Source organism: Sturnus vulgaris, chromosome 9 (genome assembly GCF_052056855.1).
Source record: "Sturnus vulgaris isolate bStuVul1 chromosome 9, bStuVul1.hap1, whole genome shotgun sequence".
NCBI lineage: Eukaryota > Metazoa > Chordata > Aves > Passeriformes > Sturnidae > Sturnus > Sturnus vulgaris.
In genome coordinates, this window is record NC_142251.1 from 11,748,761 (window position 1) to 11,773,488 (window position 24,728).

The window sequence follows — 24,728 nt, forward strand, 5'->3', positions numbered from 1 at the left end:
AAATGAGCCATTTTCTAGCAGCAATAATAGCCCAGCCCACTTGGTGTTTAAAGGTGAAATAAATGTCTAAGTACATGAAAAGAGAAGAAAAGATTAATGGTTCTTAATGTTTTTGTCTTTAAGTCATATATCTGTGATGGAAGGGAATGAAGATGTGAGAGGTGAACCTTGGCCTGATGTTCTGGGTCCACAGAGGATAAGCAGTAACAGCACAAGTCTCTGTGTGGTCCTGCCAGTCTGTTTCAATCCCACAGCTGCTGGACCATCTCTGCAGAGGAGAGGGCAGCCTGGGCTGCCTGGCAGACCCGTTTGTATTGTATGTGGATTCATGTGTGTTACTGGAGCCACCCTTCTCGTCTGTGACACAAACCAGCACCACAGATTGGTGGCCTGTCTCCATATGAGATTCAATGAGTGAATATTGATGTGTGTTTTCTCATATGTTGAGGGAGATATGATGCAAAAAAATAATGAAGGCAGTGGATGATTCTGGAGTCAGTAGAATATATATTATGGGTGTCTATCAGTCTCCTAACTCTGACTGGGGTGTCTGTTGGGAAACACGCATATTGGGACATGAAAAATCTCTCTACATTGTAAAAAATACTTATTGTGAGATAGAGCTGGGAGGGGGTTACCCTCTGACTCTGTTCAAGAAGAGCAGATTATATGTTGACCTAGTGCAGGCATTCAGTATTATGAAAGCACTTTTTAGATTGGAACAAGATAAATGAATCACAACAAAAGAGCTAGAAAACCAGGGGACACAGTTGCAGGAGTGAGTACTCGGCTTATTCAAGCAGAACAGTTGCACTCAGTGAATAGAAAATGTGCAAGGCATTTCTAACTAAGGTGAGAAAATCAAACAATTCCAAATTTAAGAAAGCAGCTCCATTTTAATGGAGAAGGAAGAATTTAGTGGAAAAAGCAACTCTGAGTATGAGACAAATTTAAATGGAACCAGATTCTTGACCAAATTGGCTTTTCCTATCTAGCAGTTTCATATTCAGCATTTGTTAGTTTGAAAGTTCACCCCGAAAGCTATAAATTAATCTACTGGGACTGTAACAATTCACTTCATGCTAGGATATGAGTTATGTGTGTGGATTTGTTTAGGTCACCCAGCCATGTCCTCATAATGTATCTTAGAGAGAACTTCTGTAAGTAAGCAGTAAACAGAAAGACTGCTATGTTCAGCTGCATCTCCTGGGATTTCATCCCTGCTGTCAGAGCCATGCAGGACAGCTCTCTAAAACTATAACAGCTATAAAAAATGCATGGTGTTCTGTGAAGGAAACATTGACAATGCTTTTGTATTCAATCAGGAATCTTTAGCTTCTGATGAAATGAGAAAATAATGTTTTCCTGAACCAGCCTCATAACGAAATCAAATCAATCACAATAGAGAAATCAAAGCTTTGAAATTGTGAGGTTTACTGCACAAGTCTTGCAGGATGCACCTTAATTCAGTACAATATTTGTCACCAAAAGATGAGATATTTTAGCTCTTACAGTTTGGCTCTCTTCAGATGTTTGTCTCTTGTCCTTGCATTATTGCCCCTTATCAAAGAATTTGGTTGTTTATCAGCAATAGCATCCTAGGGTTATAGTGGTCAAATGTAAGCACATCAACTAAATGAGGTGTGATTTTTGAAGAAAAATAACCACAAGCCTGATCAGAAAAGCACCCTAGCATCCTGTCAGAGTAAATGGCCAAAGAACGTGAAGGAAATTCTTCCTAAAAAATACTGAACTGATGTCACTGGCTCCCAGTTGTGAGCATGACAGAGGATCAAGTCTGTGACCATACAAAAAATTGTAGGTTATCTCTGACCTGGATGATCTTCTGTAGGGATTTTTTGATGGATCTAGTTTTCATTTGATTTTGATTTCTAACTGAACTCTTTATACAATACAATTTAAACAGAGGGCGTTTCCTTTTAGTCTGTAGGTACAAAAGAACGAAAAGATATTTACTCTTTATACTCTGACAAATGGAACATCGGATAGGTCCTTATATCTCTGTTAGATGATTTTTTCTATTTTCAATTCTTACTGAAGTAACAGCACCCTAGAACATGCTCAGGAAATACTGTCTTTGACTGTAGCTTTCTCAGGATTAAGTTCAGGTGTCACCAGTCCATCTGCCTCTCATTTCCATGGATCATAAGTGCTCTCTGGTGACAACAATATATTCCTCTATTCACATCCCCTGTCCAACTGCAGGATTTTCATACTATTATAGATTGCTTTTCAGCATTACATTTCTCATTCGACTTCTGTCAGAAATTTGGGAACTATTCATTCAGACACAAACACAGCTAATGCACAGTTAAACTTCAGCATTACTTTTTCAGCAGGTTTTTTCCTATTGCTCACACCTTGTTAAAAGAGAAACCATTGATTTAAATAGTGCTTTCTGCTGCTTCTTTATTTCCTTGTTTTTTAGTGAAAAGAGTAACATTTAGAGAAAGAAAAAGGAATGGTTATTTGTATAGCTGACTTTGCAAGGTGGGAACAAAGGCCTATTTCACTGAAAAGGTTTGCATTCAGAGCTTTGTACTGGGAGAGTTTTCAAGTAGCTCTGCCACATGAGGATTGTGGTTTTGTTTTTTTAAAGAGAAGCATTGCTATCTATTTGTTGTACTGTACCTGTTTTTCTTTTAACTGAATTTTCAGTCTTCGTGTTTTACAGAGAAAAACTTGCAATATATGCTATTGTTTCCTGTCTTCCAGCCTCTACAGCTTGACTGTGACCTCTGTGCTGTTGTTTCAAACTCGGGACAGATGGCTGGCCAGAGGGTGGGCACTGAGATAGACAAGTCCTCCTGCATATGGAGGATGAACAATGCTCCCACAAAGGGCTATGAGGAAGATGTTGGGAAGAGGACAACTGTAAGAGTGGTCTCTCACACAAGTGTGCCTCTCCTGCTCAAGAATCCCGAGTACTTTTTCAAAGAAACCAACAACACCGTTTACGTGGTCTGGGGTCCTTTTCGAAACATGAGGAGGGATGGCAATGGCATTGTGTACAACATGCTGAAGAAAACGGTTGACAGCTTCCCAGCTGCCAAAATCTACGTGACAACGGAGAAGCGCATGAGCTACTGCGATGCCGTGTTTAAGAAGGAGACAGGGAAGGACCGGTAAGTCTTACACATGAAGAACAATTATAATGTTTGACAAAAGGTGTGTGAGAAAGTCCATGTGGGATGTCAGCTACTAAATGAGTCCCCAGATATGTTTTTAATGGATTGTTATATGGGTTTGACTGCTCTAAGCATTGATGAGGCAGCAGCCAGGCCCCATTTACCCCACCTACGCTACCTTCTGTTCATTCCATTTCTGTTGGCTTGAATCCCAAAAATATTGGATGTCTTCCTGAAATGTTTTCAAAGCTGTGTGTTGTTTTCAGCTCAATTTACTATTGATTAAATTGACATTTTATTTGAAGAGGATAATCCTACACAAACAACATTTCCAAATGCACAACCTCAGGATAATTCTGGATATTGCCTTTTCTTTTTCTCTGCAGATAATTCTGTTGAGATTCACTGTAGCTTTGCTTCAGACCTCAGGGTTATGCATTATTTCTGTTTCTTGGTGAAAACAGGTTCTCAGAGATACTGGAATAGATTTAGGTTTTTACCAGTTTTATGCTGAAATTCTGTTTTCCATGCTTGATAATGGGTATTTATGCTACTCAAGTGAGGCTTTAAGAGGTGAAAGGGTGAGGGCCACTGTTTGGACTAGCATGTTCAAAGCAGAAACTGGATTTGTGGAATTAAGACCACAAATTTTGAGAATTTGTAACCAAGCTGCAGTAATTCAGATCATCTGGGTTTTGGCATGGAAGAGCACCTGTCATGCGTACTCACTTGAGCTAACTAAGAAGGAGTTTCCAGATCACTGCTGTGCCTTAATATTAATTTTTAAATTTGCACATCATGAATTTGAGGTTGGGAAGGACTGTTGTTAGTCTGACCTGATTAAAGATACAGATACTCACAAACAACTTAACGTAGTCTGAAATTTTGACTTAGCTTTTGAGGTAGGAAGGCTTGTTATGTCAAACATACTTGTTTCACTATGCTAGTAAACAGTCAGAACTTGGTGGCAGTTGGTTTTTCCTATTTTTCAAACTATTGGAACATAAAGAGGAGCCTGCCTCTGTTCACCAAGTGTTCATGTTGCTGCTGTGGTTCTGGAGTTGGAGGGAGCTCATATATATCATAAAGGTGTCAAGGTTATCATGGCTTCTTTAGTTTAACTGAACAAACTGATGAACAGGAGCTAATAAATACACAAAACCCATTCTTCAAAAATGACCTTTAATAATCCAAGTCATCCTGTTTACATATTAATCAAGCTAAATATGATCACGAGTACATTATTGCATTGCTGTACATAAATTTGTTTATATATATGAGTCAGTCAGGTCACAGCGACTTTGCAATACTTCATCAAAATCCCTATTGTGAGATTAGACCTTGAAAAAATCTCCACTTTTTCCTATGAAAAACAAAAAAATCTCATCATTCAATGTCAAAGTATCCCTTTCCCCAGCCTACTCTATTCCTCTTCAACAAATTAGCACGTCTCAAGTTTTTATAGTTACGCAATTAACACAATACAAATGCTTCTTTTCATGTCAAAAGCAGATTGAGCTTCTCTCAGTGCTTATAACAAAGTTCTTAAGCAGCCTAATGTCAAAGTCGTCCATGGTCTTTTTCCTTAAGTTTCACATTTCAGCAGCAATACATTTTTATGAGCCTGTCTCATGACCCAATCACGTTGTTTGTGCATGTGTGTCCCTTGGACACTAAGGGAAAAAAACTCACCACTTCTCACTGTGGCAACCAGGTAAGAGCCTTGTATCTACTGCAGCTTTCATTTTTAGCCCTAATTTTCCACATCAAATACTTAGTGATGTTTTTAACATCATTTAGTGCTTTTGTCAGCCAGAAACAAGGGAAATGATTGATGCATCACCAGCCAACACCTTCTGTATCTCAAGAAAACATCTTGCACTTCCCTATTAATCAGGGACTTCAGTTTGGAAACTGTTTCATTTTCTGTAACATCTTCAATTTGCAGGACCTGTCTTCTTTTTCTAGGGAGGGTCATGAGACTGTTAGAGGTATCTAGCATTTGTGGAAGCAGTAAATGGAGAGCACAGGAGACTTGTGGGTGATGAAAATACTTTCATACATTTTGCCAACTATTACAATGCTGAGACAGACTCAGGTGCCTCAGCCAAATATTCCTTCAGTTCCTCAGAGAAACATCAACCCTTGCTTGGAATATTAGATTGAACAGAGGTCTGGTTCGACATGTCTCCAGCAAAAAATTCTGGAAGGAAACCAATTTCAACTCATATTTTAAATTGTACTGAGTGGATTGAAGCTACATCTATTTTAGTTTAATCCTAAAATACTGTCTTTCCGTACAGTGTATGCTGCTAATGCATAGTAAGATTGCAACAGATTTCTAGTCTGTCGAGCCTTTAATGAGTTTTCTGTTTCTACTCTTTGATGTACAATCTTTTTAGGTAATTAGTGGGACTTTTCAGCAGTTTCATCCTTGTGATGCTCAAGTTTTTAAAGGATGTTGTGAGAAGCAGCTAACAGGTATGTGCTGCAGTCACTTCTCATGGGAGCTTTATCCCTGACTTCACTGGGTGCAGGTTCAAAACACAGCTTTGGTATTGACAAATGATTTATTACTGATGTGTGGAAGAAACAAGAATTGCCTCTAAGTAAATTCCAACAAACAGTGTTTTTTATTTTGTAATGCATTTTTGAATTCTACAGCAGTACAAAATACCCTCTAATATGGGCTATCTGCACTGGGTAATTAACCTTGCATGAGTGTTAAGAATCTGGGGAACATATGTTCTTTCTGAGAGTCTTTGTTAGTGAAGCAGTCGAGTTCAAGGTAGTGAATGCTCATCCACTTTGAATAATTGTTGTACATAAATAATATTCATTACCAGACATTCAAAATTTTTCATTAATGCGTTTTACTTGGTACTTCCCTAGAGGGAGCATAAAGCTGGCAGCTTCTTCCAGTACTTCACTAATGTGCTGGTGTATTATATATATTGACTCAAGTGAAAGGATTTAAAGAAATATTAGATAATTACTAAATGTGGCATCTTTGTATGTACCTCAATCCAGATAAGTGGCTCTAAAGCCATCTATATCTTTGCCATGCAATACAAATATAATGCAATATGATATAATAACATTTAATTGGTAATAACAGAGAAAACTGTAATCTTCATTAAAGCAGCAAAGCTAATTCTGGTCTGATAAAGTGCACTGAGCATCCCTAAATAGGTTTTAATTAGCTGGCACCAAAGCTGCACCACCCTTAGGGAGGGTAAAATTAATGAAAACTAGCAGCAAATAGATCAATGCTACTGGATGTTCTTGCCTTAGGTGAAGGTGATGAGAAAGAAAGGAGTGTCTTTTAAGGATCATTTAGAAAATAGTCTGCATTAAAAGTCATTTTCAACAAGCAATGCTAAAATAAATCTGTGCTGATATCAGTGGAGCAGTGTAATATTTTCTGGACTGCAGGCTCCATTTGTGATTATACTACAAGCATCTCCGGCTAACCCCTGAGCAGTGCCTGGGGGCTCAGCTGCACATCTCCCCTCGGGGCTGGCAGTGGGCTCAGACCACTCCTGTCCCACTGCACAATGTGTGAGGCATTCAGCCCCAGCAAACAGCCAGTGCTGATGTGCTGGTACTGCCCAAAGAACAGCTTAACTGCGTGTTTGCAGTCACTCTTTTAGTGAGTTACTACTGAAAAGAAAAAGCTAGTGCTGAACTCTGCTGAAGAAATGTACTCTGCATTCCCAGTAAGAGATGTGAGATGATTTTCTGAAACCCAGCTGCTGAGGAAATGTACTCTGAATTCCCAGTAAGAGATATGAGATGATTTTCTGAAACCCAGCCAGTTTGGTAGACAGAGGACTTTCCACGTACACTGTCTTAACTCTGACAATGCCCTTCCCAATATCCAATCAGTTCAATTCAACAAGATTTTTTAAGATTATTAGCTACACACAAACGCATCTTCAGGTGGCAGATTCACTGAGCCACATTTGCAGTCAAATTACTGTTTCTGAAAGACTACTGTCAATATCTTGGGCAATTCTGAAGAAACAAAATAGCTTTTGTGCTTCTCTTCCAGAAGTTCTTAGTTTTCTCAGTTTGTGCCAGATGGTGCTATATGTTAGGTTGTGAGAAAGCTGTTTTATCATTCAAGACAGACAGATGAATCATTCTGATCGCTGACTTCTGCATCAAGATTCAAAATTTGGGGTTGTGTTCACGTTGCCATTTTACTCAGTTCTGCTCACTAATTATTTATTACTTTTGTGATATATGAGATCTATATTATATCTCTGTCATTTAGAGCTAGCAAATTACATTCATCTGAAGTTTGGATTGACACTGTTAAGACAACTACAGTCATCACAGCTTCACCTCAGCTAATATGTGGTTTTTCATGTGTCTGACTAATCTACATGAAGCTATAGTCTAGTAAAAATGTCATTGAAATGAATACATGAAATTACATTCTCTGAGGTTCAAGTAGCTGCAAGTTGTATTGTTTTGTGATATTCTCTGTGAATTGAGGTAGTCAAGCTGTCAGTGTCCAGAATATCAGAGTTTTATGGTATGTTTCTAGTTGTTGGCTTGAATGAAATACTATAGTAATGATATTTTCATTTTTGAGCTTGCTTCCATATATATATATTGGTTTTTCTATCAAAGTTATTCAGAGAAAATATAAAAGATTAGCTACTGTTGCTTAAAATTTGCAGAAAGCAGTTTTTCATTGGGAAGCTGTGAGCATTGACACTGAGTTTGGCTCAGAGAGTTAAATTTTGGCACTTGGGAAGTACGCCCCTTCAGTACCTTGTATTGATGTGATTTTTCTAAAAAAAAATATAATTTCTGGAAGTTGAGGAAAAGTTCATTTCATTTTGAATAGAAAATGAGCAGAGTTAGGGAATATCAATGTCTTTAAATTACAGAACTTTAGGAAGAAAAGGATGAGAAAACTAATTCAGACTGACAGAGAAAATGTATAATGCCTGTTGGAACACTTTTAAGGACAAAGATTAATTGTAGTTTATATTTTGCTATAGTCTTAATCATGATAATGTAATTGCTGCTGCTGCACCAATAAAGTCAGCAAGAAGTTCTCAATTTCCCGTGAGCATCTCAGCAACCCCAAAAATACATGTTTGATATAGTGACTATTGTTCAAGTATTTGACAGTGGATCTTTCTTGAACTATTGCTTGGCACTTCCATTCTTTCTTTTTATAAAGTAATTCTTTCAAAAAATGCTAATAGATTTGTCCATCTTAATTCATAACGGGTTTAAATAGTTTCATTTTCAGTCAAGACTGCTTTATTACCTGAAAAAATAAGTGTCTAAAGCATGAAACCTTAATGAAATAAATAGATTTTTCATTATAAAACACTTAAAACCTCAGCATCTATTGCTGTCTGTGGTCAATCACCAGATGGTTAACAACTGTTTGGGGGTTTATATCCACTCTTCCATTTCCTGGTAAAACACCAGTTGTTCCTGAGTATTCTACATTTATTCCCTGCAGCCCATTAGTAACTGCATTTATATTCTTTATGAAGATTTTCCTAATTAAGATGAACACTTTTCTCTATTAGGCAGATGGAACTCAATAGAAGTCCATTCTTTATTAACATGCCAGTGAATGCTGCTGAAAGCACACCAGCACTTCTGTTAAGAAACACAGCTCCTACTACATTACACTAATTACACAGTAAAGTGAAACTTTATTAAAAAATATCAATATTAGCTATTATTTTGTGATAAAGCTGTGGCTGCATATAGATTGGTGTGAGCTTAGAGACCTATTGATTCTGCAGTGGTTGCTGACTATAGCCATGGAGTTGTTTCTTTTTAATTAATGATTAAAGACAAGGAATATATAATCAGGATCTACTCTATTGTGTATTTTCACATGTTCTTTGAATTTATCCATCTATTTCTTCTAATTTGAGTGCCACTGGATCTGTTTTCTGCTTCTGATGAGCTGTATGTTAAATCTTTATACAATGTTTGGTATAGCCCTAATTACATGCACACCATTTTCATCCTGTGCTTTAAATACTGTGCAGCTTTTATTGTTATGAGAGAATTGCTGATACCTCTCAGAAGGAACTGTGCATATGGATGGGATTCTGGAATTGATCCTTGAGGGTCCCTTCCAACTCATCATATCCTGTAATTCTGTGATTCTCACACCCCATGATCACCCACCTTTGGAAAGGATGATGTAACTCAGTGACTCATGCTGGCAATCCTGGTAGCATCCTGGACTGCAGGGCTTCCAGTTTTGCTGCTGATGGTGAGGATATTTTATGGTTGCAAAGGAAAAAGTATTGGAGACAAAAATTAGCAGAAGCATAGATTTTGAATGAAGCCTTTGGTGTTCATCTTCCATAGTTCAATGTTTTTCACTTTTCAGATCACAGTGTGTAAAATAGACCTTGATGTTCTTAAAGGTGCTTAAAATTTTGAAGGAATAGAAATAATTTTTTAAAAATTTAAAAATTAAAAAAAAAGAGATAATCTGTTTTTTTAAAATTCAGCCCTGCTGCCAGGTGAAGTAATTGTCTTGAAAAACACTGAGTGATTATCATTGAAGTCTGTACTTATTACCAGTTGTCACACAGCAATTCTTTTCTAAGAGACATTAAACAGATTAGAAGATAAATGTAATGTTGCTATTGCTTAAGTGTGATACCTGTTGATTATTGGTAACTCTGGGGTTTCTAATGGAAGCTCCCTAAAGAGATCTGAGCTGAATTTACAGTGCTAAGTAAAAAAAAAATACTGCAACCAAACTGCATGAGATGCACTGGGAGGTTTGTGCTACAGAGCTGCTGCTCAAGTGAGGATAGCAACTTTAGGAGACAAGGAATGACTTTACAATCATTTCTTGCTTTGGATAGAGAAGAGTTTCTGTACATCTGTCCACCCACTGGCTAGTCAAATTTTTTAGAAATTATTTTTATAAGAAAAGGTGTATGAGAACTCTCATACATATCTCCCTGAATGATATTTAGAAAAGGTTGTCATCTCAAAACTTTGTACAAGTAAACAACACAGCAAAAGAATATCTGTTTGAAAGTAGAAAAAGTTTAGCCTGAACTTATGGTCGAGTATTTTATCTTACCGTGTAGAAAGATTAGTAAACAAATTCAGCATGGAAAATTTAATTAGTAAGAAATCAAGCCTGTGTGAGACCTCACAGACATAGGTAGGAGGAAAACTAAGGGGAAATGGGAATTTTTGTGACTCATTATGTTAATTTACAACTCATTGTTAACTAGGTACTTGCTTGTGCACATCTTCAATATGTATTTTTACCCAGATGAAAACAAAGCAGATGTTTTACCTTTTTTTATTTCTCTGTCTGTTATCCCACATAAAGAGTTTGGGCTGCAATTTCAGAACAGTGAAGCTGTTCAAATATATGGATCTATAGCACATGCCTTTGAAGGTGACTCAGGATTCATAGCAGTGCTTCTCAGGGAACCTGATGTGCTATTGGGATATGCTACAACCTGTGTTTAGAAAACAATCACTCCTACACAGTTCCTGTGATACTCAACTTCTCTGAGCTTTTAACCGTGAGGCAACTCTGCATTTAAAGAGTAACATGCACAAGAGAAGCATGTACAATTTTTGTCAGAGAATCACATCTCAGCAGGTTTTGGAACTTCCAGCAGTCTGGAAAAACATAACTGTAACAGTGGGGATTTATTATGAATCTTCAGTCTTATGTCTTTAAACAGTTTGTGTGAAATCTCAGGTATTGACCAGCATAGGGCTTAGTTTGTGTGTGAAGGGAAATAATTTTTTATACAGATATTCAAAGATTCAGCCATTCTATTTTCAAGACTTTGTAAGAATTCCTGATTGTGGGAGCATTCAGTACATTTGGGACCACTTATCAGAGACACCACTCATCTCAGAACCTGAGCACCCTATCTGGTGCATTAGAATTCAGTAAACATGCAATTGCAGTAGAAGAAAAGGGTTTTGACTGCTCATATTTGTTCTTTACAAGTTTCTTGTTGGTATCCTGTCCTTATATTTGGAGGTTTTTTGTTGTTGTTGTTGTTTTTAAAATCAAGTCATCTCAGCATGCATATTCTCTCTGCTCTAGTCCTACAGGTTACAGAAAGGAGGCAAAAACTCCCTAATAACATTCTCTACATGATTCATTAAAACTTGCAAAGCACAGGATTTTCTGCAAAGCTTTAAAAATTATTGTAGATGATGTCACTAGTGTAGAAGAAGTCAGAGAAAGGAAAGAGTTAGCAGATGAAATTCTGAAAAACAAACAGCATGCTTTTATCTTAACAATAAAAACAGAGATAAATGTCAGAAATATGTGCTCTGTGATCAGTTTGCTCTCCATATGTTTCAGAATTTTCCTTGAATAATTTCATTAGATTTTCTAGTACTCTTGTCTCCAAAACGTGTCCTAAACATTTTCCATTCGAGCATTTCTGAAAAATGTTACAGGTATCACTTAAACCTCAAAATGTCTTTGTGAGGGAAAGGATATTTGTCCTCTTTTTACAACTTGACTTCTCTGATAGAAAAGGACACTAGGGGAAAGCAGAAGCTATTGCTGTGAAGAAATTCAGGTGCAAAGGGCATTTTGAACATCGTATGCTTACTATAATGGCATTTCTATCTCATACAGTCCTAATTTGGGTTGGAATGGTCTGGAAGTGCAGTATGGAACAGATTTCTGCTGCTCTATAACCTGTTTTCAGCCAAACATGGTAATGTTACAGCATTTCCTTCTATATTAAATTAGCAGTAGTCTCTTGACATTTTACAATCAATCAAAATAGTCGGAAAAATAATCTGAAGAGTATGTGCAAAGCAGTATTACTCTAAAAAAAGATTTTTAGTTTCATTTTTTCTAGTATTATTTCATGTATTATCAATATTCTCTGTCTATACATTTCAGCATTCTTTACACACATTTCTAGTCCTTTAGGAAATGTGACTAGTGTTGGTCAAGTGTAGCTTTTTCTTTTATCAAGGGAGAATTGTGTCTTTGCCAAAGCTCAGTGGTTGTGGATTTTTGCTCGCTCTGATTGTGCTGCTCTGATTTTATATAAGTGATGACACTGTTGAAATATGTTTCTTGTTTGGAGCAGAAGCAGGCAATGGTCCTTAACTCCTTGGGGCTAATTTCATGCTCTTAAATTGCCTTTACCTCCCCTTCCAAGAATGCACAGTGTTAGGGAGAGCTGGATTTCAGCATCACTGTACACAGTGTGCCAGGGACTCTCGGCTGCAGTGACATCCCAGAGCCTTCACAGTCCTAGAGGGATTTGAGTCTTGTTCATGGAGTGCCTCTTGGATATGAAACTTCATTTAACTTTACAGAGGACATCCCCAGGGTGGCCTCAAGCTTTATGTACTGCTTAGATCTGTCTAATCACTTCCTGCCAAGCTACACTGCTTTGCTTGGTTAGAAGGAAGGCAATGAATGGAGGAGTAGCTAAAGCCAGTTCAGTATTTATCAGTGGGAAATGTAGGATTTCAGGCACTATTTCTGGATATGGTTTAGGATGGTACTTGGAAATGATGCATTGAGGGAAGGCTTTTTCCAATTTGCCTTCCAAGCTCCTAATTTTGGATCACTTGGTGGTTTTCTTTAATTTTTTGAAATAATAACCAGTGGTATCATATAAATTTGATCAGTTTCAGGGTAGCACAAGCAAGAGAAGCTCCACATGTTTTCCTTAAACATCTTCAGTTTGCGTTCCAGGCCTGAGATTGGCGTGTAATAGCAACATTTCCTTCATTATTACTTTATGTTTTTCCTTGAGGCTATCACACTGATTTCAAAACCACAGTCATCGTTACGCTAAAACCTTGATATTAATACATTGGTCTTTGTGGGTAGATTATAATATGAAGTTTCAAAATAATTGCCCACTAATATGAGAGGTGGATGTATAGTATTCTATTGCTTGCAATGCAACCATTAAAATAACAATTACGTGATAATGAAAGGACTCATTATGCTTTAGTTTATCTTTGCATAAAGTTAATAGCTAATGAAAACAGGAAAGATTATATCTAATTACATTTTACAATACTTTTGCTCTTCCCATTAAGAGAGCACTTTGCACAGAATTGTAGATTGGCATGCCTCAGTAAAGTCTGTGTCCACTCTCTTTGTGCTTCAAATTACAACTGTTTTAAGACCAATGGTTGCATGTTCTTTTTTATCAAATGGTACACATATTCTTCACAAAGAACATTTTTGAAACTAAGTTATCAGAGGGAGTCAAATTTGCAACATGGCTGCGCTGAACATAAATGTAAAAATAAATTTCGTTTCTTCAGGTTTGAAGTGTTTGGAAAATGAAGGTAGCTTGACACTGAGTCAGTCAGTAGAATATTGTTTCTCTTTGGATGAATGAGAAATATCAAACGGGTATATAACCTACCATCTGTGTCAATTTTGATTCAGGATGGTCTACAAGGCATTGTCAGGCAGGTGAGCAAGTTCCTTTTCTATTGTATCCAGGGTGGAAGATGCAAGAACAAATAGCAAAACAGGGCTGTGGCATGGATAGAAAAATCTCTCATTTTCTATGTTGGGATACTAAGCTCTGAGTGGAGAGTGTTTAGTTCTGGAATACATAGATAGACCTCCCAAATGGCAAGAAGACTAATTAGAATTAAGACATTTTGGTGGTTTTCTATGCAGATCATATTACACTGATTTTTAAAGATGCAGCAGGATTATCTTCCACTTTTCAATATTTTGCATATTTTTTAAACATAATGATTTATTTGAATATTACCTTTAAATACCAAAATCATGGAGGTGGGAGTTATATAATCTAATCCATTTCACTCCAAAACAGAATTGAGAGATATGAACTAAGCAGTTGCAAATGAACTCAGCATTAAAAGTATAATTGCATTGATTTTACTAGGTATTATATGAAATTACATCAATGGGAAATGTCTTTGGTCTAATTGCATGATATTTAATTAATTTATGTTCCAGTGAGCTATATGGTGGGTTGAGTTTGTGAGCCACAGTGTTCGTGGTTTTAGGGTGTTCAGAGCCCAGTTACTGTCTGAGGCTCTGTTTGGCAGCTCAGTACATACTAAGGCACACATTGTCTGTGAGTCCAGAAGCCTGGTCCCAAGTAATTCCTGAAGCATTTCAACTTTCAAGCCTTCTCTTACAGCTGTCTCCAACTCTCCCATTTGGATTGCTAACTGAAATCACAAGCTGTAATGTCACTGTGTTTGGTCACAAACTCCTTAAATTCCATGCTTCTCCTACACTTCTCTTTCTGATCACAGAATCAGGATTGTTAGCGTTGGAAGGGATCTCTGGAGATCATCCAGTCCAACTCCATTGCTAAAGCAGGGTCACCAGAGCAGGCTATACTGCAACGCGCCCAGATCCGTTTGGAATATCCCCAGTGATGGAGACTCCACGTCTTCCCTGGGCAGCTGTTCCAGTGCTCTGCCACCCTCATTGTAAAGAAGTCCTTCCTCATGTTAACATGAAACTTCTTTTGTCTTAGTTTATAGCCATCGCTCCTTCCTCTGTCCTGATACTGTGTCTGCTGGACTCCACTGAAAAAAGTCCGGCACGGTCCTCTTGGACCCACCTTTGAGATATTTATATGCATGAATGAGATCCCTTCTCAGTCTTCTCTTGTACAGACTAAATAGGCCCAGCTCCCACAGTCTCTCGTCACAAGAGAGATGCTCCAGACCCCTCATCATCTTTGTGGCCTCTGCTGGACCTTCTCGAGTAGCTCCTTGTCTTTCTAGTACTGAGGAGCCAGAACTGGACACAGTATCCAGATGTGACCACACCGGGGCTAAGAAGAGGGGGAGGATCACTTCCCTCAACCTGCCGGCCACACTCTTCCCAATGGGGTACTTGTTTCTATATTACATGTTCCTTGCTTTTCTTGAAATATTTTTTTCCTTCTCTGACAATTTTTACAGATATTTTGGACATTTTTCCTCTTTGATTTCCTGCCTCATTGTTTGTAACGGCATCATCTACATAGCTTTCTTCTTTCAGCCTTTTGTCCTTTTATTGTGAAACATACTGCTTCGAACACACCTCCTGTTTTTGACACAATCTGTTTTAAAACAGCTCACAGACCTGCAAGGTATCTGATGAAGAGCAGCTTTTCCCTTTGTGCCCTTGCCCTTGTCCTTGTGATTCCTTATTCACTTGAATCCCGGTGCAGAACACCTGAAAGTCTGCAGGTACAGAGCTGCAGATCTCAACTCAGTACAGCCAGTTCTTAAAACAAAAACAAAATATCACAGTGGGGCGTAGAAGCTGTGCATGATTATTTATTGATGATTGTTGGTTACAGGAATTAAAACAGCAGGGAGCTCAGATTTTGATCAGAAACCAAGTGATTTTTCTGTACACTTTTTATTGTAAAATGTGAACATAATATAAACCCATTGTGCTCCTGCTGGTAATGCTAAGCCCTGGCCTGACCTGCTGTATGAGGAGTGCGTGTTCTCTGTCACACAGGTATGTAACTGGATATGTGAGCATTGATTAAGGTTTGAAGCTGTTATAAGGCAATTTTTATATATGTGAGTATCTTTGTGTCAGCTCTCTAGTGTGCCAACCACCCAGCACAATGTGATCTCCAAGTGAAAAGCAAAGGGATGTGGGGCTGGGCAGCCTTTCTGTGGGCTCCCAGCACAGGAGTGTTCACACTGAGCCTCTATTCGTGTGCTGGCAATGAGCAGAGTGCATGTGCTTTGCTTTTTGTAAGCACTTTTCTCTTACAACAGTACAAGATAGCCAGCCTGGCAGTGACTTTCAGCTCTACAGTTATAATTTATTTGGTTTTAGTTTTTGTAACATCACCAACTGCTAAGGGAATTGATTCTTAATACATTTCTAAATAAGTAAAACTAAAGTATAAATAAATTATGCCTGGTTTATTAGTCCAGGTGTTTTCAGCATTGCTGAAAGTGGTTTGATGACAGCCACCAGAACTAGCAGTGGAAAAAAACTTGATTTCACAGTGATTATTATCATTATAATAAACTATAATTGAAAGATTACAAAATTGATTCTTTTAAAAATTAATGTGGCATGAGTGAGTAGGCTCCATAGCATTCAGATTTTTTTAAGTGTTGCTTGGAAGAAAAGTGGCTTATTTTATTTCCTGGCAGAAAACTGCTGATTTTCAAACAATCACATTAGAGAAAACAGTCCCAGAGGGTTACAGGAGGCAACAGACCTGTGCCATTATGCTTTACCCTTTCCTGATGGGTTCGGAGAAGAGCCAGAAACAAAAAAAAGTTACATTCATTATTGAAAGAGCCTTGGGAAAATTTGTTTGGCCAAGCAATTTTGCATGAAACGAGTGAGGAAATATTTGACTGCAAAGAACATAAACTCCTTCCATCAATATGCAATTTTCTGGATCCATTTGTCCAAGTGATTATTAAGAACAGTTTCTAAATTTGCAGTGCTTTACAACTTCAAAGGGCTGTGAAAGCATCACCTAGTTAAATGGATGGAAGTGTTTTTTAATAAATAAAAAAAAAAAAAGACCAAAGTCAGTTGTAAGACAGTTTAAAGTGCAAAGTATTGAAAACAGCAGGAAACCTGAGGACCTGCAACAGCAATCATCTGTTCCAATCAGGAACATGGAAACCACAAATTTATCTTTGATGATTTCCTGTAAATATGCCCTTTGAGGACAGATTGCCCTGCCCAGTCTTGTGGAAAATGCTCAGAGTTACAGCTCTTCTCACTGCAACATATGGATCTCAGCAAGCTCTGCTTCTCCATTTCCGAAGTCATTCTTCAGATGGAAAAGTCTGAGCGAAAATGTACTGCTGCAAAAATGCTGGTTACTCTCCTTCCAGCCTGGTCAGCCTGACTGGAAAACATCTTTCTGAGTTGTTGTTTTTCTTCTTGGCCATTTTCTTCAGCAAGGTCTGCCCAGTTTTCCACACAAGTTGTCCTAGTGGAAATGGTTTTATTGATGTTTTCATTCACTTCAGAATGTCTCATATTTCCCTAGGACTCTGCAATGTAAATACTTTCCCCCAGATACGTGTGCTGAGGGCTGGGGAAGGTACATTTGGGTGTTTCTGAGTGCCCCCAGGGCCACTCTCTGCAAAGGACCCCCCTGCAGTGTGACAGTGCAGTCAGGGTGGCTGTTCAGCCTGCTGGGCTCACTGTGCAGATGGGGGGTCTGGGTTTCTTTCCTGCCGCCTCTCTGTGGCACTTCACTCCTGATGTTGTGTTACTGGGTCTGAACGCCTGGAATCTGGGCTGCAGCCAGCAGTGTTGCATCCTGGTAGCTTGGGGTTTCCAGTCAGTGCCACATCTCACATTTATGACACAGACATCAAAGAAGCCCAAGAAATTGAGGTTAGATGTGGCTTATTGTTTCCCCATATATATCCTGAAGAGAGAACATGCTATTCCATTTTAAAGCTGATGTTTATGCACCATTTCACATTGTCCAGATAGTTTGCAGTCTCTGAAGAGCATACATTTGGTATGTATGCTCTTACTTGATCACAACCTCCTACTACCCCTATGTAATGTTTTATTAAATAGAGAGACAGTTCCCAATCCCGTCTTTCTTCTCATGATTGAAGTCAGTGTTAGGTTTCATTAATATTGTTTAGCATTTCATAGTGCATATCATCCACAGACCTTAAAGCACTGCAGGACATTAAATCAGCTTTAATTTTCCCGTTTTCTTGATTGTAAAACTCATGCAGGGAGTCATTTGTCAAGCTGCATAGAGGTATCATCCTGCAAGTCTGTGGCTATGAAAATACCCCTCAGCCAGGGTTCCCAGTTGTCTCTGATGCACTACCCTGACATTCAGATGGCACAAGTGCAAGTTCATGCTTCACTGAAAGGGAGTCCTGCGTGACCAAGTGAAGACCAAGCACGTTTTTATAGGCAGAAAGAACTGAGATTTTTTCAAATAATTCACTAGAAATTCTATGTTTCCTAAATTTTTTATGACTAGACCAGCTCCTGTGTCCTGGCCTCTGTGCAAAGATGGGCTTGTATTGCTCAGCAGAGCCTTGTTTAAAGGTAACACTTTGCAGAAGGGAGGGATGATCATTAGATTTAGGAAGGAGTATTACAAGACATGTTGAAGCACTCCATATTCAAGAAGTTGTTTTCCTGCCACTTTCCAGCAGTTAACATTGCCCATCAAAGAAAATTGCTAAATAGCTCTGCTACATCATTCTTTATTTGCATTAGAAATGGCTCTAAGCAATAACAGGATTACAGCCAAAAAGTGCCAGCACTTTATCATTCATTTATTTGATTTAATATATAGAGGTACCTATTTGAAACAGCATTTACTTTTTTTGAGCTCATCATAAAACCCAGTCTGAATGGAAGTGTTTAAGGTAATGACGACTCCGATTAATTCTCTTAGAACAGCATGACTGGAATCAGATACACTACTTCTCTTTTCATTAGACATTTCTGAGCTGTTATGAGTGATCTTATAGCATGAAAGGAAAGAAATTAGCTGTATAAATCCCCATGTAAATAATCCACAAAATGCTGCTATTCTTCTTACTCAACCTGGTGAATGTAAGCTCGGAAGCCTTTGTGGTGGTGTCCAGACGGCATTAATAGAACCTGCTGCAAACTTTTTGTTTTAAAAAAGGCACAAAAGCCATGTAGTTGCTGTGTACTGCAGATTTCTCTTCACCTGCACTGTGAATTGAGTGGTGTTACTGCTTTCTCAGCCAGCCATTACCACCTTCTTCCCCTCTTCTCACTGCCACCAAATCCCTGTAAATCCAAGCCTGGCCTGAAAAGCAGATCTCTAATCTGTTTTTCAACATGCACATCCCTCACCAAAGTCAGGAGGTCAGACGTTGTGTTGCACTTTTGTTCACAGTCAGGATTGATATCTGGGATGCTGCATCAAGAACTCTCTTCTAAGTGAGAAATGTTTCAATTCATTCTAGGAAATTTGAGAGCTGGCAGCTAAGTTTTGCCAGTGTTTTGTTCCTGTTTAGATTTCTTGATCATCAGTAACTACTATTTATTATCAATGGGCATCGCTCAGATATAAGGAAAAACATTTTCCAAAGCACCTCCCTGACCAAATAGTCTGTATTACATCTGGAAATGAAACAATTCCCTGAGTAATTTAGGCATCTTGATTTTTTTTTCCCCCAACCAAAGTATCTGAAATTCCCATTTTCTTCTGAAAGCAGAACTGGAAACGCTACTGTAGTATGTTTACATTAGTTGAAGAAGCAGAGATTTTCTGGTAACATTTGTCTAAATTTCTTGTGCTGTTTTTCCTAAACATGATTATGATGTTCTGCATGATTGCTGGTGTTGCAGGTGTCTTAGCATTATACCATGGTAGTAGTAGTAACTAAAATAAAGGAGTGGGTAGGAAGGCAACGTGATAGAGAATCTCAGTGAAGAATTTTCTGCTTAAAGTCAGAGTTACAAAGTGCATGCTTTACTACTGAGGACCAAACCTATTGGTTCCAAATTAAAGGTTCACACAAGAGTTATATCTGCTGTGCCTAATCTGCAGTAATTGATTCTTCTAATTCCTAGAGGAGCCTTCTCCACTTAAAGTACAATTGAACTCCACATTACCTTAAAATGTTACAGTTTAAGAAGTTGTGTCAGCCTAGCACTGCACAGTACCAGGTGGGCTGCAGATGCAAGCAGAAACTTTAGACCTTTTTCACTTCTTTGTTTTTGTGCCCTTTGAATGCTAAACATTTGGATCAGCAGCCGTTCCCACCCTGTATTTCACACATGCTTTCATTTCTTACATGTCTGTGCCTGGCAACAGAAGAGGAGAATTCAAAATGGTGTGGTGTGTTTTCATTCAGACTGGCTTATGGGCTGGGTTTTCTTTTCTGCTTTCTCATCTGATTCTAAAAAAATCACCTGTAATCTCATGTAATATCAAGGCTAATAGAACAGCCTGATCTTCATTATTGTTTAAATAAATTTTCAGGAGAAAGATAGAATTCTGCTGAACCATTACCTTATCTATCAAAGGAAAATGTACTTATAAGCCACTGTGTGGAAGATTATATGAAGATAAGTTGTATTTTATCATGTGATCTGAACCATTATGGATTATAGAAGTACTGGCTTTCTAGAATCAGTTTTTAACATTTTTAGTGGCAATAAACGTAGTCATCAGTTCTACAAAAGTCTGGCTGTAACTAACAAACTGTCTGTATCTGTATTTGTAATGACTGTCTTGATAGTTTCACATATCAGTTCAATAAAACATCTTCCACTCAAGGGAGGCATTTGGGCAGGAATATCTCATGACATCCTTGCCATTCCCATTACCATCACTACACACTCAGAGTAATATATGTTTTAAAAATTGATTGAGTGTGTATTTACAACATAGATCATAGGACATGTTTTTTTAATGGTGAGAAACTCCCAATGAAGCATTCTGTGATCTGTAGCATTGATTTGGGTTCTTTGATTTTAATGCTACAGAATACAGTCATAAAATTTTTAGACCCTTAATGTCAGAGGATGCAGCTTCTTGACACAGAATGGTAATGTAAAAGGCAATAGCTACTGCAGGTAAGAGCTGATGAAAACCAAAGGCTTGCATTGAACATAGCTAACTAAATGAATTTGAATTCTTAACACATTAAATATAAGATCTGGAGAAGTGTATTGAAGTGACATAAGTCTGAGATGAAAAATCTCTAATGCAGGTGGACTTCCAGTGGGCCACTTTAGAAGTGTGGAGGATAAGCATTTGGTTTAGAGAATTTACTCTCCTCCCTTCAGGAAGTTTTCAGTAGGCATCTCTAAAAAGTATTTTTCTGAAAGAGTCATCTAAAGATGGATGAAGCAAATTTTCCACCCCTTCTCAGTTGACTAAAGATGATCTAGATGAGTGACCTAGATATTTAGCTCTTGGTTAGCAAAAGAAGGTGAGGTAAATCGTAGTTAAATATCTTATTATATGTTGTATCATCTGGTATTTACTGTTGTACTTAGTTCAGGGTTTTGGTAAAGGCATGACAGAGGTGATTTGTTTTTATAGCAAAAAGTTCAAATGCTTTGTCATACTCTGTTCAGTCTGGTTGCCACCCTGGTTCTTAAGAATTTTGTGTTTCTAGCAACATAAAGCTAGGTCTGAAATTTAATTCCACCCTGGGTCAGAGGTAAAAAGTGACAGGGAAAAATGAGTGAGAGAGGTACCAAAAAAGGAAGTTTTTCCAGATAGAAGGTGTTGGAATACCTGTGAGTATTTTTCCATAGATCCAGTTATAGTGAACCATGTTGGGAAGCTTTTAATTGTTACACAGAAGTCCTACAACCATCCAAGGTGTATTAGAGTTCACTTGGATATAGAAAAGTCTTGACATTTCTCAATGCAGTGAGATTACTGTCCAAAGTTATCTGGAATCCTTCCAGTGCAAAAATTGAGTTTAGAAAAGGCTGTAATTACGTTGTTCTAGTTCTGTATGACTAAACTCAGATGGAACAGTCAAGACAACAGAACTGTGGACTTGAGTGTGAGTGTGGTTGGCAGTTTTAGTTGACTGCCTTTTCTTACTAATTTCATTCCTCCCATTTGGCACATTAGCATTTGGTCTTCTACGTTCTTAGAACATTGTTTGGACACAGACTATTTTTCACTAAATTTTAATTTTCTTTTTTAAGAGAAAGGGGAAAAGCTAATTGTTTATGGGAATGCCTTTTCTTTGTTCCCGGTGTCTGCACTGAGAGATGTTTGTTTAGGAACACACATTGTAAGCCTTTAGCACACCGATAGGTTGGTAATTTGGCGATATTGGTGAGGACAGAGCTTACTTTCTCTGTAGCACTCTCTCCTGGCACTGTAATCTCCGCTGGGACATGCGGAGCTGCAGCTGGGTCAGACTTGCCCATGGGCTGTTGTGTGAGTGCTGAACGCTGAACACCTGGTTCCCCATGAGATGAGGGATAAAGGGCAGAGCAGTGAGCTCACTGGAGGAAATGATAGAAGAGAAACTCTTTTTGCAAAGGAATAAGATATCTTAAGCTGATGCTGGACTGTATTTACAGTGCCTGTTCAGACCTATGTCTCTGTGACTAACCTTTCATGGCACTGCCGGCCAGGAGTAAATCACCTTTCCCGTTGGTCGTGAGCAGATTTTAATTCTGGATGTAACTGTTCCAAATGTTTCCTGCTGCTGTTAACGAGAGTGCTCCCAGTGCTCCTGAGGCTGGGGCCTCAGGAAAGGCAGTAAATCCTAGTGAGGTTGCTGCCTTGGGCCCCACATCCCCCATCCCCTCACCAGGCAGAGCCAGTGCTGGGGTGCAGGAGCCAAGGGGAGAGCAGCTGCCCCACACTGGTGGGAATATTTGAATCTCCATCACCTTCCCATGCTTTGCAGAGCCAGGTGGTGCCACAGTGGTAGGATACTTGAGGATCCAGCTCTGGCAGGCTGTTCTTCATTGTTCCAGCTGTTCACAGCTGCTCTACGGCTGATTGAAAAGGCATTTACTCCCCTCATGTGAATAACCTTGAGGGATCAGAAAGTCAATTGTGCAAAGCACCTACCGTCAGTGCCAGGTCTGTGTCTGGGAGCCACTGCAAAGGCAACTGACATTTAGAAGAGCTTTTTGGTGGTGGTTTTGGGACTGACAGGTGGCTACAGCAACTCAGGAGAATTTATTGCTGGTGAGAGAGGTGCAGAGGTTACTTAGCACACAACCATTGGTATTTAAAAAGCTCTCTTTGCACCTCATTTTCAGAGCAATACTGAGCATACATCCCCTGTAGTTTCCAGTCTGTTAGTTCATCTGTGAATGAAGCAAATGTTACATTAATTGTAGTTCATTAGTTCCATCTGGTGCCGGGGTGGGGAATGGAGACCCTTTCTTACCTTACAAAGCATTATATACCTTTCCTGCCAAGCTGCTCTACTAAATAATAGTTAGAGCCTGAGGCTAAATAAATGTAAAGATTTGGAATTGCTTCTCCACTGGTCCTCTCATAGATATACACTTGGCTCCTAGATCTGGCTGCTGTCTAAAGAAATTAGACAGTATTTTAGTTAAAGCAGTAGTATGCCATATGCAAGGCCAGAGATGCTCTGTGTGATACCCACAAAATTTGGTACCTGTCTGCTTTTTTTTTTGTTCCCTTTAATCGATAAAAATACGATTTCACTCTAGTTCAAAGGAAATTGAATTTTCACATAGCAGGGGAAAACAAATACCCTCCAGCATTGCTATCAGTGAATTGGGGCACCAGATGTCTTTTAAACGGGTCCAGCATATTGTCTCTCCATTTCCAAGACACTCTTTTATGCTTCTATTTATTGTAGGCAATTATGCTTTGACCCAAAGACATAATCCTCGTGGAATTAAAAATCATGTGACCTCTTTTTATAAAAAAGCTGAGTCTGATTTTATGAAAAAGAAATGTAGAGAATGAATCTAGTGGGAAATTAGACAGTAGTATTTGATGACTGTAAATGTATTTATTTATAACAGCTAATCTTGGTGGAAATGAAGAAATAAGAAATAATTAACTTTACTATTTATAAAAGAGCCTCTTTTATCCACTGTGTAATGCAGTCACCTCCAGGATGAAACGCAATGTTTGCTAAAGAGCATACAGACATTTAAGAGAGAAAGAAAAGAGCAAATGTGTGTTTGACAGTGGGGAAAATGTAGCATGGAAGGAAAACATTTGCATGAAAATGTTGCTCCTTTTAGTTGAAGACATATTTTTAACTGGTTCTTGTAATTATTCAAACTGGAACTTGGTCATATAAGTAGAATGTTTCTGGCCTTGCAAAATGCACTCTGACATTTTTTAATAGCTTCAATACAGAAAAAAGCACTTTACAGTAAAAAAGAACACTTACTCTCAGAAAGATAAAGGGCTTCATTTTCCTTTCACAAAGACTACTTTTACTGATGATGTCACTGGAGTTATTGCAGACTTAGAACAGTGCAAGTGTGGGAGAAATCAGGATGATCACTCCAGCAGCACTGGGACAGGTAAGAGTGCTGCTCACTGAATTAACAGCTCTTTTCATAAGCCCAGAGAATGAAGGAGTAACAAAGAGGCTCCCTGGCTGTTGGTGAATTCCTGACCATGTGCAGTGTATCCTGGAGCTCCAGTTAAACCTTTATAAACCTCAAGAGAGAAAGAGAATGAATGATACGATAAAGAGCACTTTGCCAAACAAAATAGAAAGATCCACAGGATTGCTGCACTGTTACAAGTGTCAGCACACAATTAGGAGTCAGTTGATATATGCGAAATGTTTTACTGAGCTTGAGTGAAATTTACAGTTTTTTAACATGAGACCTATTGAGATATAACACACCATCTGTGATACATGTAGTCAAAAATTCTACTGCTCATGCTTGCTAAACTTTAATGAAATATATGCTATTTTACATATAGCTATTGCCCTCAAATCAATCCACATTCAGCCAGTAATATCTAACTTACATGCTGACTGAAAGTCAGAGGGACAGTCAGTCTTGATAAATTGAAAAAAGGCAGCAGAGTGATTTTGGTATCTTAGAATTGTTGATTAAATGTGTGAAGCTAACTAAGAAAATAATCTGCAGAG

The 24,728-nt window shown here is 38.4% G+C and overlaps 1 protein-coding gene across 1 annotated transcript in view; it reads left to right on the forward strand.

Moving 5' to 3' along the window:
• ST6GALNAC3 (ST6 N-acetylgalactosaminide alpha-2,6-sialyltransferase 3) overlaps positions 1-24,728 on the forward strand; it is a 215,756-nt gene that overhangs the window by 136,646 nt on the left and 54,382 nt on the right. Inside the window, exon 3 of the mRNA XM_088169819.1 lies at positions 2,737-3,146. Coding sequence (XP_088025945.1) covers positions 2,737-3,146 — 410 coding nt within the window. The remainder of the gene's footprint in view (positions 1-2,736; positions 3,147-24,728) is intronic.